The sequence below is a fragment of the Rhinolophus sinicus genome, chromosome 2 (genome assembly GCF_057876585.1).
Source record: "Rhinolophus sinicus isolate RSI-liver-muscle chromosome 2, RSI-T2T, whole genome shotgun sequence".
NCBI lineage: Eukaryota > Metazoa > Chordata > Mammalia > Chiroptera > Rhinolophidae > Rhinolophus > Rhinolophus sinicus.
In genome coordinates this window covers 19,953,427-19,968,515 of record NC_142502.1, presented here as the reverse complement: position 1 = coordinate 19,968,515, position 15,089 = coordinate 19,953,427, and the positions used below count along the sequence as shown (strand labels likewise).

At 39.9% G+C, this 15,089-nt stretch overlaps 1 protein-coding gene across 8 annotated transcripts in view; it reads left to right on the top strand.

Moving 5' to 3' along the window:
- The window catches only part of AIG1 (androgen induced 1), a 218,631-nt gene extending 203,834 nt beyond the window's left edge, over positions 1-14,797 (top strand). For 5 of the 8 annotated variants that reach the window (XM_074333656.2, XM_074333665.2, XM_074333664.2 and 2 more), the window contains 2 exons: positions 7,948-8,111; positions 14,140-14,797. In XM_074333656.2, the coding sequence (XP_074189757.1) occupies positions 7,948-8,111; positions 14,140-14,177 (202 nt within the window). In that variant the 3' untranslated portion in view covers positions 14,178-14,797. Of the gene's footprint in view, positions 1-7,947; positions 8,112-8,743; positions 8,762-14,139 lie in introns of all 8 variants that reach the window. The other 3 variants (XM_074333657.2, XM_074333659.2, XM_074333655.2) reach the window with 1 other exon arrangement.
- The last annotated feature ends 292 nt before the right edge of the window (positions 14,798-15,089 follow it).

Here is a 15,089-nt window from a genome sequence, read left to right as displayed (position 1 = left end):
TTAAATCTTTTTCAGGGTTCTCTCATCAACCCGTTTTCTTCATATCTTATACTCTACATGGGTCATCTCAGTCTGTTCAAGTGGCTTCAACCACCATCTTTTTGCCAATGAACCGAATATTCATATTGCCACAATAGTCCCTTCTCTACAGTCCGAACCCATGTAACTGCCTTCCAGATATCTCCACTTGGATATCTTACAGATAACTTCAAACTCAACATGTGCAAACTGAACTCATCATCCCCTCAAACCAGCTCCCTTACTGCATTCCCTATCTCAGGAAATGGCAGCATTCTCCACCCAGTTAATCAAGCCAGGAATCTATGATTAATCCTTTACTCATCTCAGTTCCCTCACTGCCTAAATCCAATCAATCACCACGTTCTCTTAATTCTGTTTCCTAAATCAGTGTCTTTCAAATTTATTTTACTGTGAGTAAAAAAAAACAAGAAACTTCTTTTGTACCGTGACCCGGCCAGCATGCACATATACACACACACAAGTGAAACAGACGATTCACTGCACAATTTTTATCATCATTATATGCAAGGCCTTCTGAGACTTTCTATTATGTTTTCTTCTGTTCTTCTTTAAATGTTAGTAACCAGTGGCTGCTGACAAATGTGTAACAACCATCTCTTCTGGAGGCCAGGGAAGGGGCGCCTGATGTGTAACATTTGACAGTCCTTGGTGTAAACACTCCCACCTTGGTGGAATTTAAGCTACCACCCAAGCAGCTTGCAAACACCCTACATATCCAACAATCTGCTCTCCTGACCATGTCCAGCACACCACTGCTTATGACCTACAGTTTGACAGACACTAGTATAAATATCTCTTAAATCTACCTGCTAATTTTCATTCCCAATACTACCGTTCCAGTCCTGGCCACCACCATGTCTGATACAGTTGGTTTCTGGGTCAATGTGATCTGTTTCACATTTATTTCATACCCCTCAAAGCCTGTCTGATGTCTACACTAGGATAGTCTACAATTCTTATCATGGCTTAAAAAGTCACCCATGGTGACTCATGTCCTCTCTCCCTTAATCTCAACAAAAATGTTTTCTTCTTGAACACCTGGGAGCTCTCCCTCATTTTCAAGTCTTTGGACATGTGATTCCATTTGGCTCAGAAGATCTTACCTCCCATCTTTGTTCAACTAACTCTTACTCATCCTTCCTATCACAGTTTAAATGCTACTTTGTGACAGGAATTGTGGTGAATGCTGAGGTTACAATGAGAAATAAAAATAGACACAGTCCCTCACCTCACAGAATTTAGATCCTCTACAGGGGGAGAAACATTATTCAGAAAAAAATATCATTCAAATTTAAGTACTAATAAAAAGGAGAGCTTACAAAATAAAAGAGATTGATGGTTTTGTAAGAGCTTATAAAATCTGACCTAATCTGTTAGACCAGGGAAGGCTTTCGTAAGTGATGACTGTTTAGTTATAATAGTTGAGCTAAGATGTAAAGGAGAAAAATAACTTGATTAGTCTAAGGGTGGGTAACTAACAGTATAGGCAGAAAGAGGTGCATGTAAAAATCTGCATGGCAGGAAGAAGCATGGCAAAATCAAGGACCCAAATAAAAGTCAGTGTAACCGAAGCAAAGTATGAGATGGAGATAAACAGGTAGAAGCCACTCTATATGAAGGGAAAACTACACTTTATTAAAAATCTGCGTCTTAAAAAAAAAAGGCCATTGACATGTTTTAAGGGTATGATATAATGTGTTCAGATTTCTGGTTTGAAAAGATCACTCTGGCAATTGGAAGGAGGCAAAAGTAGATGTGGAGACAAAATAGAAACAATTACAGTACTCTAGACAGATGAACAGAACACAAATTAAGATTGTGAGGAAGATGGGGGGAAATCAACATATTGGAGAGATGTGTGAGATAACCTGGACGAGACAAGGTAATGGATGGAATATGTGTGATGAAAGAGATGGAAGTAGCAAAGATGACTCCCACATTTGAGTTGCAAAACTGAATGATAGGTGGTACCATTGACAGAGATAAGGCATACCAGAAGAGAACCAGGTTGGAGGGGAAAGAGCATGTCTGTAGACGGCTAGCTGTCGATGTATCGAGATTGAGGTATCTTTATGATGTGCAAATGAGACGTTTTGAGTTCTGCTCAAGCAACTGTTCTGGAACAGAAGAGAGATCTGGATTAGGACACAGATTTGTGAGATATCTGTATGTAGGTAGTAGACATGAATGAACTCATCAACTATGAATGCATAGCATGAAAAGAAGGTTTAAAAACCAAACCTTAAGGAAATTCAACATGTAATGGTTGGGTTGTGAACTTCCCAAAAGATGCAAGAACAGCCCACCAGGTGGGAGGAAAACCAGGAGAACTTGATGTCGAAGATCCAGGGTATTTTGGTGACGTATCGCGAACAGAAGCCAGACTGTTGTGGGTGGAGAATTGAGTGCAAATTTTAGATATGGAGTCAGTGAGTATAGACTCACTGGAGAAGTTTGCCTTTGAAGAGGAAGAGAGATGTAGAGCAGTATTTGTGAAGTTGATGGAAACATTTTTTGTTGTGCTGTAATGAAAGGCATTTGAGCATTTTGATCAGCTATGAAAAAAATTGATTTGGAAGAAAGTTGAATACGCAAGAGAAAGAAAGATTAATGGTGTGAGATTCAAAAACAAAAAAATGGAATGATCCTGTGCACCCATGACGTGCTACACTTAACCTTTTCTTAATTCTGACTACACTTGTCATTTCTCTTTTAATATTTGTCTTCCTCATTAGACTATACTGCACGCGGACAAGAATCGCCTTTGCCGTATTTACCTCTGCATCCCTAGTGTGAGCACAGTATTCAGATAGGAGGCATTAATAAATGCCATTTTTATTTGCATATTAAAGTGAATGAAATTGGAAATACTTTTAACAAAATAGACCATCCCAGAAGTCTTATGATAGTATAGCATGCATATATACGTATGCACACATGTACACGTGCATGTGTACATACACACACATTATGGTTATCAATTTTTCAGGCTAAAATTAAAATTGGTATCATTACCTTAAGCAGAAGGTATTTGGGCATTAAGACACAAAGGCTTTGGAATGAGACAAATTGAAAGTCGACCACGAACTGAGAACTTTGCACAAATACATGAGTCATTTTTGTGCAGAAAACTAAGCCCTGATTATATCAAGGAAACAAATGGTGAAAGCACAACCTGTTAGGACAAGTGGATGCATCATTCACCAATCCAGGTGAAACCCCACTTAACAGGACTTCTATATCTGAAACGGATGGATGACCTACTAAGACCAGAAAACTTTTTTAAAAAGAAAACCCTCACTTTCTTTTTGGAGGCAATGTTAAATGCATCATTTAGAGAAGCAAGTCCTTACAGAAGAAAATATGGCAGATATGCATTCTTTTCCTGACTTTGCCATTTTTTTAGACGAGTTCTTGAGTCCAGTCTATTTCTTTATCTGTGAAATGGGGGTAATCGTATCTCGTAGGGTGGTTGAATAAGGTAAAGGGGATTATAAATCATACTAGAACACCATACTCAGAATAGCTCTCTGCTTCCCTGACCTGAGATTTACACATTTCTGTGGTCAGTTCTGACGTAATCTATAAACTATGATTTTTACCTGAGCAGAATGAGTGACATGCTATATCTAGGATTGCTGAGTAGACTAGATGCCATAATGTGCTGTGGTGCTTTGTGAAAGACAAAGAACTACTTACACAAGGGGTCAACAAACGACAGCCGATGGAACAAATGCAGCCCACTGCCTGTTTATTTTTTGTTAATTCTGTGGCCCACAAGCAAAGAATGGTTTTTGCGCTTTTAAGTGATTGAAAAAAATGAAAGAAGATAAATATTTCATCACATGTGAAAATTATGTGCAATTCAAATTTCAGTGTCCACAAATAAAGTTTTACTGTAACATAACCACTCTCACTTGTTTACATATTGTCTGTGGCTGCTGTTTTGCTACAAAGGCAGAGTTGAGAATTGTGACAAAGACTGCATGGCCTCCGAAACTGAGAATACTTACTCTCTGGTTCTCTACAGAAAAGATTTGCCATCAAAAGGCATAGAAATTTCTGAAAGGTTTTTTTGAGATTTAAAATTATTGGCCTGTCACAGAGTAAAGGCTCAATAAACAGATGTGGATTTTGATGTTCCTTTATTCAGTTAGTAATTCAACTAATAATTATTGAGTGCATTCTGTGTGCCAGGCATTGTTCCAAGGGCCACAGACCTATCAGTGAACATAACAGCTAAAAATGCCTGTGCTCATGGGACAGACAGTAAACAGATAAGTAAAAATAAACATAGTGTACTAAGTAGCTGGGGAGAAAAATAAAGGGATGGAGAATAGAGGGTCTCAGGATTAGGTTTGCAATTTTTAAATACAGTGGCCTGGGAAGACCTAAAACCTGAAGGAAGCCACTGTGGGTACATGGGGCAGATAGGGGTAAGGAGTGATCCTCCAGGCATGGGAACCCCCAAGGAATGCTTAGTGTACTCGGGGAAGACCGAGGACGCTGTGCAGCTGGAGTGGAGTGAGTGAGGGGAGAACAATAGGAGAAACGTCAGGAGAGTGGCCAGCATTCTTCTGTAGGGCCTTGAAGAACCATCTAGGTACTCTGGCTTTTACTCCAAGTGCAAGGAGAAGCAAGAGTTTTGAGCAAAATAGTGGCATGACCTGCCTTGCACTTAATCCAGATCAGCCTGGCTGCTCCAATGGGAATAGGCTAATAGAACAGACTGTAGCAAAGGTGAAAGTAAAGAGACAGGAAGCTATTGCAGTTGTTCCGGTGAGAGGTAGGATGGCATGAACCCAGATGGTAGTGGAGGCAATGGTGAGAAGTAGATACTTTGGGTGTATTGGAAAGTAGAGTCATTAGGTTCTAAGGATTGATTGGATGTGGATTGTGAGAAAAAGAAAAATCAAAAGTAACTCCACATTTTCTGCCCCAAGCTACTGCTGAAGTGATGTCGTAGTCATTGATTTGAGAAATGCAAGATGTGGGAGACATATGTTTGCTATTGGATGATGGGGGTAGGGAGTGTCGGGGGGAGGGGGGAGAGACATGCAGGAATTAGGATGCAGGATGATGACGACATCATGGAAATGTTAGGTCGGAGATACTCCAAGTAGAAATGTGCAGTGGGCAATTGCATGTAGAACTGTGGAATTCAGGGAGAGGTCAAGGATGGAGATAGAAATTTAGGAGTCATCGACAGATAGATAGAATGTGGTTATGGCGCGTATACCTATTCAGTATTATAGAATGGTTCCATACACACCAAAAGTACATTGCAGACAACATCTGAGGAGTAGAGGCCGGGCATTGGAGACTGCAAATGCAAATTTCATTCTCCCAGAAGCAGATAGAATGGCAGGAACAGATATAAAAAATATATAACTAGCATTCAAAATTTGAATTGCTCCTAATTTGCCTAATTGAGAAAACAGTTTTATGGTGAGTCACATTATAATATTATAAGTTGACGTTGCAAAATCAATTATAGATTTATGGTATTACATTTTGGGGATATTGTATATTATCTCAATGAAAATTAATAAGCTACGTGATGGGCACACAACACCTTCTTACACTGGTTAAGACAAGATTAGGAAGATAAAATTGCCTCTAATTTACGAACGACCAATATTACGCATCAGAATCCTATAGGGTAGTTCCAACAATGTAATTTCTGCTGATCCTGACAAATGCTTCATTTAAAAAAACATGTTGACTAGCTTGGCTTCCTCCTTTGGTAAAATATTTTAGTTTGGACAGCTATTCAAGCTGACCTGGCTGGATCTAATGACCACCTCTTCCTGCTCAAACAGCATTTCTAAACTTATCTTTTATTATTGACCCCCCCAACCAGGAACCCGTTTAGGTATTTTTTTTCCCTAATCTCCACCCCATGAAAATGTTTTATTGTGGTAAAATACACATGATGTAATATTAATCATTTTAACTATTTGTAAATGTATAATTCGGTGTCAACAAATACCTTCACAATGTTATGTAACTAACCATCCCCACTATCTATGCCCAAAACATTGTCATTATCCCCAACATAAACTCTGAACCCCTTACACAGTAACTCCCCTTTCCCCACTCCCGCTTAGATCCTGGTAACCTCTATTATACTTTCTGTCTCTATAAATCTACCTATTCTAGTATCTCATTTAAGTGGAAGCATACAATATGTGTCCTTCTGTGTCTGGCTTATTTCACTTAGCATAATGTTTTCAAGGTCCGTCCATGTTGCAGCATATATCAAAATTTCATTCCTTTTTATGACTGAATACTATTTCATTGGATGTACATATGACCATTGGATATATATATTTTGTTCATCCATTGATCTGTTGATGGATATTGGGTTGTTTCATCCTTTTGAGTGTTTTGAATAGTGTTGCTATGAACATTGGTGCACAAGTATCTGTTTTGTGTCCCTGCTTTCAGTTCTTTTGGATATATACCTAGGAGTATTGCTGGGCCCATGAAACTTTAATACCTCAAATAAACAATGTAGCTTTTTATGTTCTATGTATATACCGTGTTTGCCCGAAAATAAGATCTAACCAGAAAATAAGCCCTAGCATGATTTTTCAGGATGACATCCCCTGAACATAAGCCCTAATGCGTCTTTTGGAGCAAACCTTAATATAAGACCCAGTCTTATTTTGGGGGAAACATGGTATGTATCTGTGCTTTATACATAAAAAGAGTAGGATTTCTCCACCACCCTCCCAGAATCAATTTTCACCTCCTTGAAGGGAAAGTGCTATCACCCTCATTGAGACTGCAAGCTCTAAGGAAAAGACTCCCAGGTTTCTGGCCTGAGGTAGATATATGTCATATATACATAGATAAACTGTTTAAAGAGGAATGAAGCCATAGATGGTAAGTAATTATAAAACGTAATTGTTATTCCCTGTGCAATAAAGTTATTTATGTTGACATCAGTTAATAAAGTATTGAACCCAAGAATGTTTTGGAAAATAGCTCTTAGCAGTTGTGTCAGAAACCAATGGTGCAATTATTCTACTAAGCTTTTGAAAAGAGTGAAGATTAATTATGTTGTATTCCCACTGATCCTAAAATATCTCCAGAACACAAATAGAATAGTTACAAGTACATATTATGAAAAATAGAAAGGAAAAAAAAGAAACAAATATGGGATCCAAAGATCAGGTTGTGGGAAGCCAGGTATCACTGTTATGGGATGGTTCTGTCAGCAGATATTGGTATCTAGTTGGAAGGCAGTGTGGCAAGATTCCTGGAATATAGTCACACAGGTTTTATTATAATGTGGTTGCCTAATGCGACATTGTTTTGTTATGTAAAGAAGGGATTAAGAAGATTGTATAACAGTATTTAGAAAAACAACTGTTTCAAATACCTGACCAGACCTCTTCAAATGTCAGGAAAGTCAGAGAGAAACGGAGGCACTGACAAATTGGAGGAGACTAAGGAGACGTGACTACTTAATACAACGTGGGATCCTAGACCAGACAAAGCCCATTAGTGAGAAAACGGGAATTCCAAATAAAGTTGTAGTTCATATAGTAGCATTGTACCCATGTTAATTGCTTCATTTTAATACTGGTTATACAATATGTTAACAAGATGTTAATAATGTTATACAAGATGCAGGGAAGTTGAATGGATGGCATACTGGAACTCTCTGTACCATATCTGCAACGCTTCTGTGACTTTGAAATTCTTTCAGAGTAAGAAGTAAAAGAAAACAAACAACAACAAAGTTTCTGGTAGCTCCTGAGTGTCAGAAGCCAACCTGTGACTGGCATTGCCCGAGAACGGTTGGAGTAGAGGGTCCATATTTGTAATGTCAGCAGCTTTAAAATCTCTCATGAGAGTAACTCCTGTCTTTGTGTCCTTTCCATTCCATTGCAGGGTGTGTTGGGTGCATCATATAACTGGGATGTGGGTGTACCCTTTCCTGGAACACATTGGCCCGGGAGCCAGAATCATCTTCTTTGCGTCTACAACCATCTTAATGAACTTTTTGTACCTGCTGGGCGAAGTCCTGAACAGCTATATCTGGGACACACAGAGAAGTAAGTATTGTATAGGGGCGCATAAAACGAGAGCATTGCTGTGTACAAGAGTATGTGCAAAGACTGAAGGCGAATTCCTCTGTAGCACGGGATCGCTTATAAAGAATTACATTTTTATAGCAACAACATCAATTTAGAAGCTGCTGGCAGTTATCTGAAAGGTTTATTACTCACTTTGTCTTATGATCTACTAAAACATGCAAATCTAAGCAAAAAGAACATTTTTATAAAATTTTATGAACTTTAAGAAAATGTCTATAAAATTTTATAGGGAGAAATGTAGTGTGAACAGAAAAAAAAAATTAGGGAGTTCACGCTCAATAACAAAATACTGCCCTTGCTAAAGAGACCCTCAATTAAATAAATGATTAAATGTAACCATTCCCATTAGAAGTCACCCAGATCTCCACTTTTTATGTGATGCTTTGTATGGGTATAGTAGCCTTCGAGAGGCCTCGCCATCCTGCTAAAACGCCAAGCAGCACAGAATGCTCTGGCCACTGTGATTCACCAGTGACTGTCATATGCAAGGGCTGAAGGTGGCAGAGAGGTACGGGCAGTGAAGGGTAATACTTCATTGCTGCAAAAACTCTCTTAACCTATGATGTTTCTTTTGTTTCTATTTATGGCAGAGCCTCCATCTTGGCAAGGCACGTAATCTTATCCAAGCTGTGCAAAACCTGTCCAGAGTGTATGTAAGATAACGTAAAAATGGGAAGGTGGAAAAAGCAACAGCACAGATATGTAGTGAGTTGAGTCCTGCATGAAAATACATCCAAAGGCAAGCTGGTTTGGGATGTTAGAGCACTCTGGACATCACAACATTCTCAACGTCACCAGTAAATGATCTGTGTTCCACAAACACTGAGTACTGTAGTCTGTGCCAGACGCTATGCCAGGAACTTGATCTAATTAGACAAATAAAGCATGGTCGTTGCATGGTTATTGAATTGGACTTTGTGTGTATGTGGATCTTCTAAGACGGTGTGTGTCAAAGTGTTAGCCAACGTTAAATGGCCCAGAGGAATTTGAGGGTTTCTTTCTCAGCAGCTGGCTTGGTTTTAATAAGTGGTCTATTAGGAAAAGTGTCAAAATTTTTTATTCAGTTCGGGCCAAAAGCTTGGGCGACCAATAATTAACCTTTCAATAATTTTGCTCTCTGTTCAATGGGAATAGTCATCTTTCTCTACTAATTAACTTATACAAGTATTTAGTTAACTTTCAAAAATGTATTGAGGACAAAATGGAAACTTTCTCAGCTTCTTGGGAGAAATACCATATTTCAATTTAAGCTAAATGTCCAATGTATGTTATTCAGGAAGTATTTATGACTGCGTGTTTCCCCTTGACTAACTTGATTCTGACAGTCATTTTGGCCATTGTTCTATTTCTAAGAGAAGATGAAAACCAGGAGAGAAAAACATCCAATCTAGATTAATAGAATACTGCTTTTTAGCACCTTTGAATGAGAAGTTAAAAAGGAATAGTAAAACTAAGGTTTTTTAAAATAATCTGCTCAATTTACTCTGTGCTATTCTCTTAAACATGAGTTAAACTTGACTAACATTTTGTAACTCATGTCAGGTATAGGGATTAGTTGTATCTACATGGGACCAGCTAGTTAATTCCACAGAGGCAGATGTTTTGTGTCAAGTTGTCCTCTGTTTCATATATGAAAGGGATCACAAACTGATGGCTCCCGCCAAATTTTACCAACCAAAAAGTTATGTTAGGCCTACACAGTGGGACATTTGTTTTGGAACCAACATTTCACATAAAGGCCAGATTGTTTTTATCTTATCAAATATTTGAAGATCTGGCAGTGCTGAGCTTACCGTTCTCTTCTGGCCACAATGGACTGGAATCGAGTGTCTGTTGCCCCTTTAGATGGTACTCTAATATTCCCTAGTCCTCATCTCAATCACATTCACTTCCTGGTTCTTGAATTTGAAACTACTGATTAAAAATAGTGTGTGACGTGTGCATATGTGTGTGTGTTGTTGTTGTTGTTGTTGTTGTTAGAATGAATGGAATACAATCAAGTACAGTATTACAATCCTGAATACATTTACTACACCGTGAACAAAATCCCCCAAGAAGCAGGAATTCCACCTTTGAGTCCTTGTCTTTATATCCACAATGATTTTTAATGGCTCACCTTCCTCCACTTGGTTATGTTATGTTGGCCTCGACTACAAGATAAAATCGCATAATTACAGAATCTTATAACTGAAAAGGAGATTAGAAATCATCTAAGCCAACCCTTTCCTGTTGCTAAGAGGCAGCAGAGGCCCAGAAATCATAAGTAACCCATCAAAACAGGTGGTTGCAGAGCCAATACCTTCTCACTGATGTTCAATCCTGTGTTATTTCCAGTGAACCATCAGAATGTCACCATTGGAAAGCCAGACACATGCGAGTTCAGAAACTTCACTTGGAACTGTGGACCTGGCTTATAACAAAATAGACACACCTGATATGAACTAAAAAAAAAAAAAAAAAGCCTCTAAAATAAGCTAAATTAATAGCTAAGCATTGTTCTTTTTAAAAGAAAGTAACTCCAGGTGGCTTTGTGGATGTTGTATTGGTTTCCTAGGGCTGCTACAGTGAAGTACCACCAACTGGGTGGCTTTAACAGTAGAGATATAATATCTCACCGTTCTAGAGCCCAGAAGTCCAAAATCACGGTATTAGCAGGGTTGGTTGCTTCTGAGGACTGTGAGGGTTGTTCTGTTCCAGGCCTCTCTCCTTAGCTTGTGGAGGGCTGTCTTCATGTTCACATAACGTCCTCACTGTGAGGCTGGCTCCAAATTTCTCCTTAATATGAGGACATCAGTCATATTTGAATAGGGCCCTTCCTGATGACTTCATTTTGACTTGGTAAAGACCCTATCTCCAAATACACTCAAGCTCTGGGGTATTGGGAGTTAGGTTTAGGGAGATGCAATTTAGGCCATAATAGTCTGCCTTCACCCCCTACCCCCTAAAATTCATGTCCTTCATTCATGCAGCCCATTCCGACAGCCCCCAAACTCTTTCCTCTTAACTCCAAAATCTCACCTTAAATATCTAAATCACAGATGGGTAAAGCTGGTGGTATGATTCATCCTGAAGCAAAATTGCTCTGCACTTGTGGACCTGCAAATCCAGACAGACGTCCTCTGCTTCCAAAACACAATGGTTGGACAGTCTCATACACGCTCTCTTTCCAAAAGAAAGAAATCACAGGGTAAAAAGGGGTCATGATTCCCAATCAAGTCTGAAAGCTAGCAGGGTGAATTCCATTAGATTTTAAGGCTTGAGACTAATCCTCTTTGACTGAATGTTCTGTCCTCAGGACTCCACAGGAGGGGACTGAGGCCCTGCGTCCTTGGCCCTGGGCAGCAGCCCCCTACCCTCTGGAACCGGGAAAGAGCCAGCCTCTAACATGTCTTCACAGTCACTCTTCCTTCATTTCATCTTGTCCTTTTCAGGCCATGGGGGCAGTGTTCCCACCTACAAAATTCTCAGTACCCCTATTGGCTTCCCATGTACTCCATGGGGATCCAGATCAGCAGACAGAGGGTCCCCCACAGGTCCTTCCTGGCTTATACTGAGATGGTGCATTGGATTCACAAGTCACTTACCTAATCTCTTTAGCAAACAGTTGTCCAGCCATGTCCTTGGCCTTCTCCTCACATTCTGAGGTCCTGGGGTTAGGATTTCAACATATGCATTGGCGTAGGAGGGCACAATTCAATCTATAACAGCTGAAATATTTCTGTACTTTAGCTAAGAATTTATTCCAATGCCAGTGTGTCGACCGGAGTAACCAGTCTTATTAAAGTCAAACTTCGTACACCAGAAATGAAAGTGTCCATAAGTGAAAGGTTGAGGTGAGGGGAAAGAAAGCAGGCCAAAGGGGGAAGGAGTCGGAACCAGGCCTGCACCTTCTCCCGCAGCTGCCCATCCAGCTCATGTCCCACGCAGACCCACCCGGGCCTGCAATGTCCCAGCACTGCCCTCAGGTTGACGCCCTTCCTGGCCTGGGGGAATCACAGGTGACTGACTCTCTTAGGAGGTCCATCAGCTCTTGTTTCTGCTTGATGTTTCCGAAAGTGCATCCTGCCTCAGCTTTGTGACAGGTTTCTTTTCTGCTAATCGTGTGGAAATTACACCTCTCGTTCTCCCAAATATTATATAGTGTCTAATTTTTTCCCTCTACCTCCAAGCTGCCAGATGAAAGTAGGTGGGGAGCCATTTTCCCTGTCTGGGTCAGTGAACACCCCCTGTTCTCCACCCCTGCTTTTGAAGATTCCACTCTTGCTGCCAAGACAACCCATCTGCAGGAGAACGCTTCGGAGGAAACAGACTTTAAAAAGAAAAGCAAGCAGTTAGCTCCCGAAAGCTTCTCCATAGGGATGAACACAGGATAAAGTTGGGACCCAAGTCACGTGTGCTGTTTGAACAGGATCCGTGTTGTGTTTTTCTGCCTTTGCCTTAGTTACCCAACAATAAGGCATTGCCTGCCTTCTCCTCCGCAGCCCTGTTCCTCCCTCCCTTCAGATGTCCTGCCTCCTCTGTTTGAAGTTTTCCTCAATATGATTTCTGAGAAGTACTTTGGAAAAAGTGATGCCTATCTCCGCCAGTCCCTTAGTCATGAAAACCAAACCTAAAAGAATGTCTAAGGACACCTGTTCAGAGCATATTCGCCACATCCCACTGCCACCGCCCTGACCCCACAAAATACATACTAGGCGCTGGGGCGAAGGGGAGTCTCTCCTAATGTAAGCCCTATCATGATGACACTCTGAGGTTAGGCTTTGTAATTTTTTATATTGTGAATTTCCACATTTTGTTCTACTGCTTTCCTACTAGTCCAGCCTGCTAAGGCCTCCTCTATGTTCATTGTTTATTAAATTGATTCAGTAAAAATTGAGCTCCTACTATGAGACAGACACTATGTTAGGTGCTAGGAATATAATCCAGAACAAAAGAAGGCCCTGCCCTCGGAGAGCTTGCAATTTATAAAAGAATACGAAGCACTTCAAAGCAATATTTGGGGGTTCTTCTGTTCCACCAAAGGGTCTCTGAGAATTTGACGTCAGAAGAAAAATCTTTAGCTAGAAGCAAAAGAAAAAAGAAATGGGGGCCATTTGCCAGGTTTAAAATTCATGAGAATTACTTGAACATTTTCGTCTCCAGGAAAATGAAACATGATTAACTAACTATTCACTACAGACAACAGACAGAGGTCTCACCAGTCTGGTACATATGAGTCTCTCACAAAGAAAAGCAGTTCCCCCGGGATTGGGTTGAATAGAAGGAGAACTTGACTTTAAGTCCACTTGGGTCTGGAAATAAACAGTTCCTGTGCCTAGTAACTCTCTATGAGCTATGAGAAAAAGATTTTTTGACTTGTGAAAATCCAGAGTCCTTGCCTTGGGAAGGGGCAGGACTGAAATAAAAATAAATGAGGTCTGTTTGAAATTCATCAACTACACACCTCCTATCGCTAGAAGCTGATTCCAAAGTAGGCTGGTTGGGGTTTCTTTGCAAACTTAATGAGTCAGGAACTAACTTGAGTCCCTCACTCTCAGAAGCTGGAAGAACTGGGTGTGTCCCAGAGATGTTATGTCACAATTTGGGGGGAAACATAGGGAAACAGGTCACTGAGGAAGTTTCTGGAGAAAACTGTAAATGATTTTCCTTCTTAGCTGGAGAAAAGTTGGATAAGTATAGAGCAGTGGTGTCCAAACTGTGGTCCGCGGGCCAACTGCGGCCCACGATCCATTTTTTATTGGCCCGCAGCAAATTCCAAAAATATATTTAGTTTATTTAAATAAACCAGGTGAGGCAATATGTACTTCACCTCGAGTGAGTGGCCGGGCTGTTTGTGTATTTTACCGCATATGGCCCTTGGTGAAAAACGTTGAAAAAAGTTTGGACACTCCTGGTATAGAGGGATGGGAGGTTTTTTTAAGCAGCTTGGCAAAGCTGCTCATAGTTTAATCTGATGTTCAAATAAAGTCCTTTGCTTGTATTTTAGGTATGGAAGAAGAGAAAGAGAAGCCTAAATTGGAATGAGATCTAAGTCTACATGGAAGAGCTGGATGGAGCCGCCATTGAAGACTCGTCCCCCGAGGCATTGGCAGTGCAGGAGAGGAAGCTTCAAAGAAAGCAGCAGAATGCGCCTCCACTTCCCAGCCCCAGAGGACACCTTTTAGAGTGAAATAGATATAAGAATAGAATCCAGTTGTTTCTAAAATAATTCGCCCTCCTTGTGTTTGAAAAAACTCTTTCCAAATTCATGATTGATAATAACAGCGCTCTTTTTTCCTCTTCTAATTTTTAAAACTAAAATTGGTCTTTGGATTTTAAGTTGTGCAATTGTAGTACCACTAAGAATAAAATTTTATTGCGTTCTTATTTATAAATCTGTGAAAATCAAAGGGGCAGATGTGGAGCAAGGCATCCCTGCATTTGTTCTACAGGTGGCTAGGATAATGAACCTGGGCCACAGTGGAAGTCTGGAGGAAATGTGATGGATGGTCCCTATTGCAATAATGTCACAGTTGCCTCAAACAGACAATGTTAGTAATAAGTACATTGATTTAGTCAAAACCCTGAATGTTTTTGGATCTCATGATTTGTGAAACTTTTCGTAAATGCAAAGTATAACTTTAATAAAGACCAAGCAACCCCTAGTCTGCTGTCTGCATGGTACATCCAAACCCTAACAACACAGGTGTCTCCTTTCTTACTTTGTTTCTATTACCTATTGAAAAATGGGTTTACTGAACCTGGTTCTTATAATTTGCTGATTTTAAAAATGTGTATCTTTTTCATAAATCCAAAACAATTTTTTTAAAAAAAAGCTAATTTATGAAGTGTTTGACCATAATTATTTTTAAATAATGCCAATGCAGAATATGTAGTAGAAAACACATAAAAATAAATCTTAGTGAAATATGAAGAACGAACTACTGAAAATAAAAG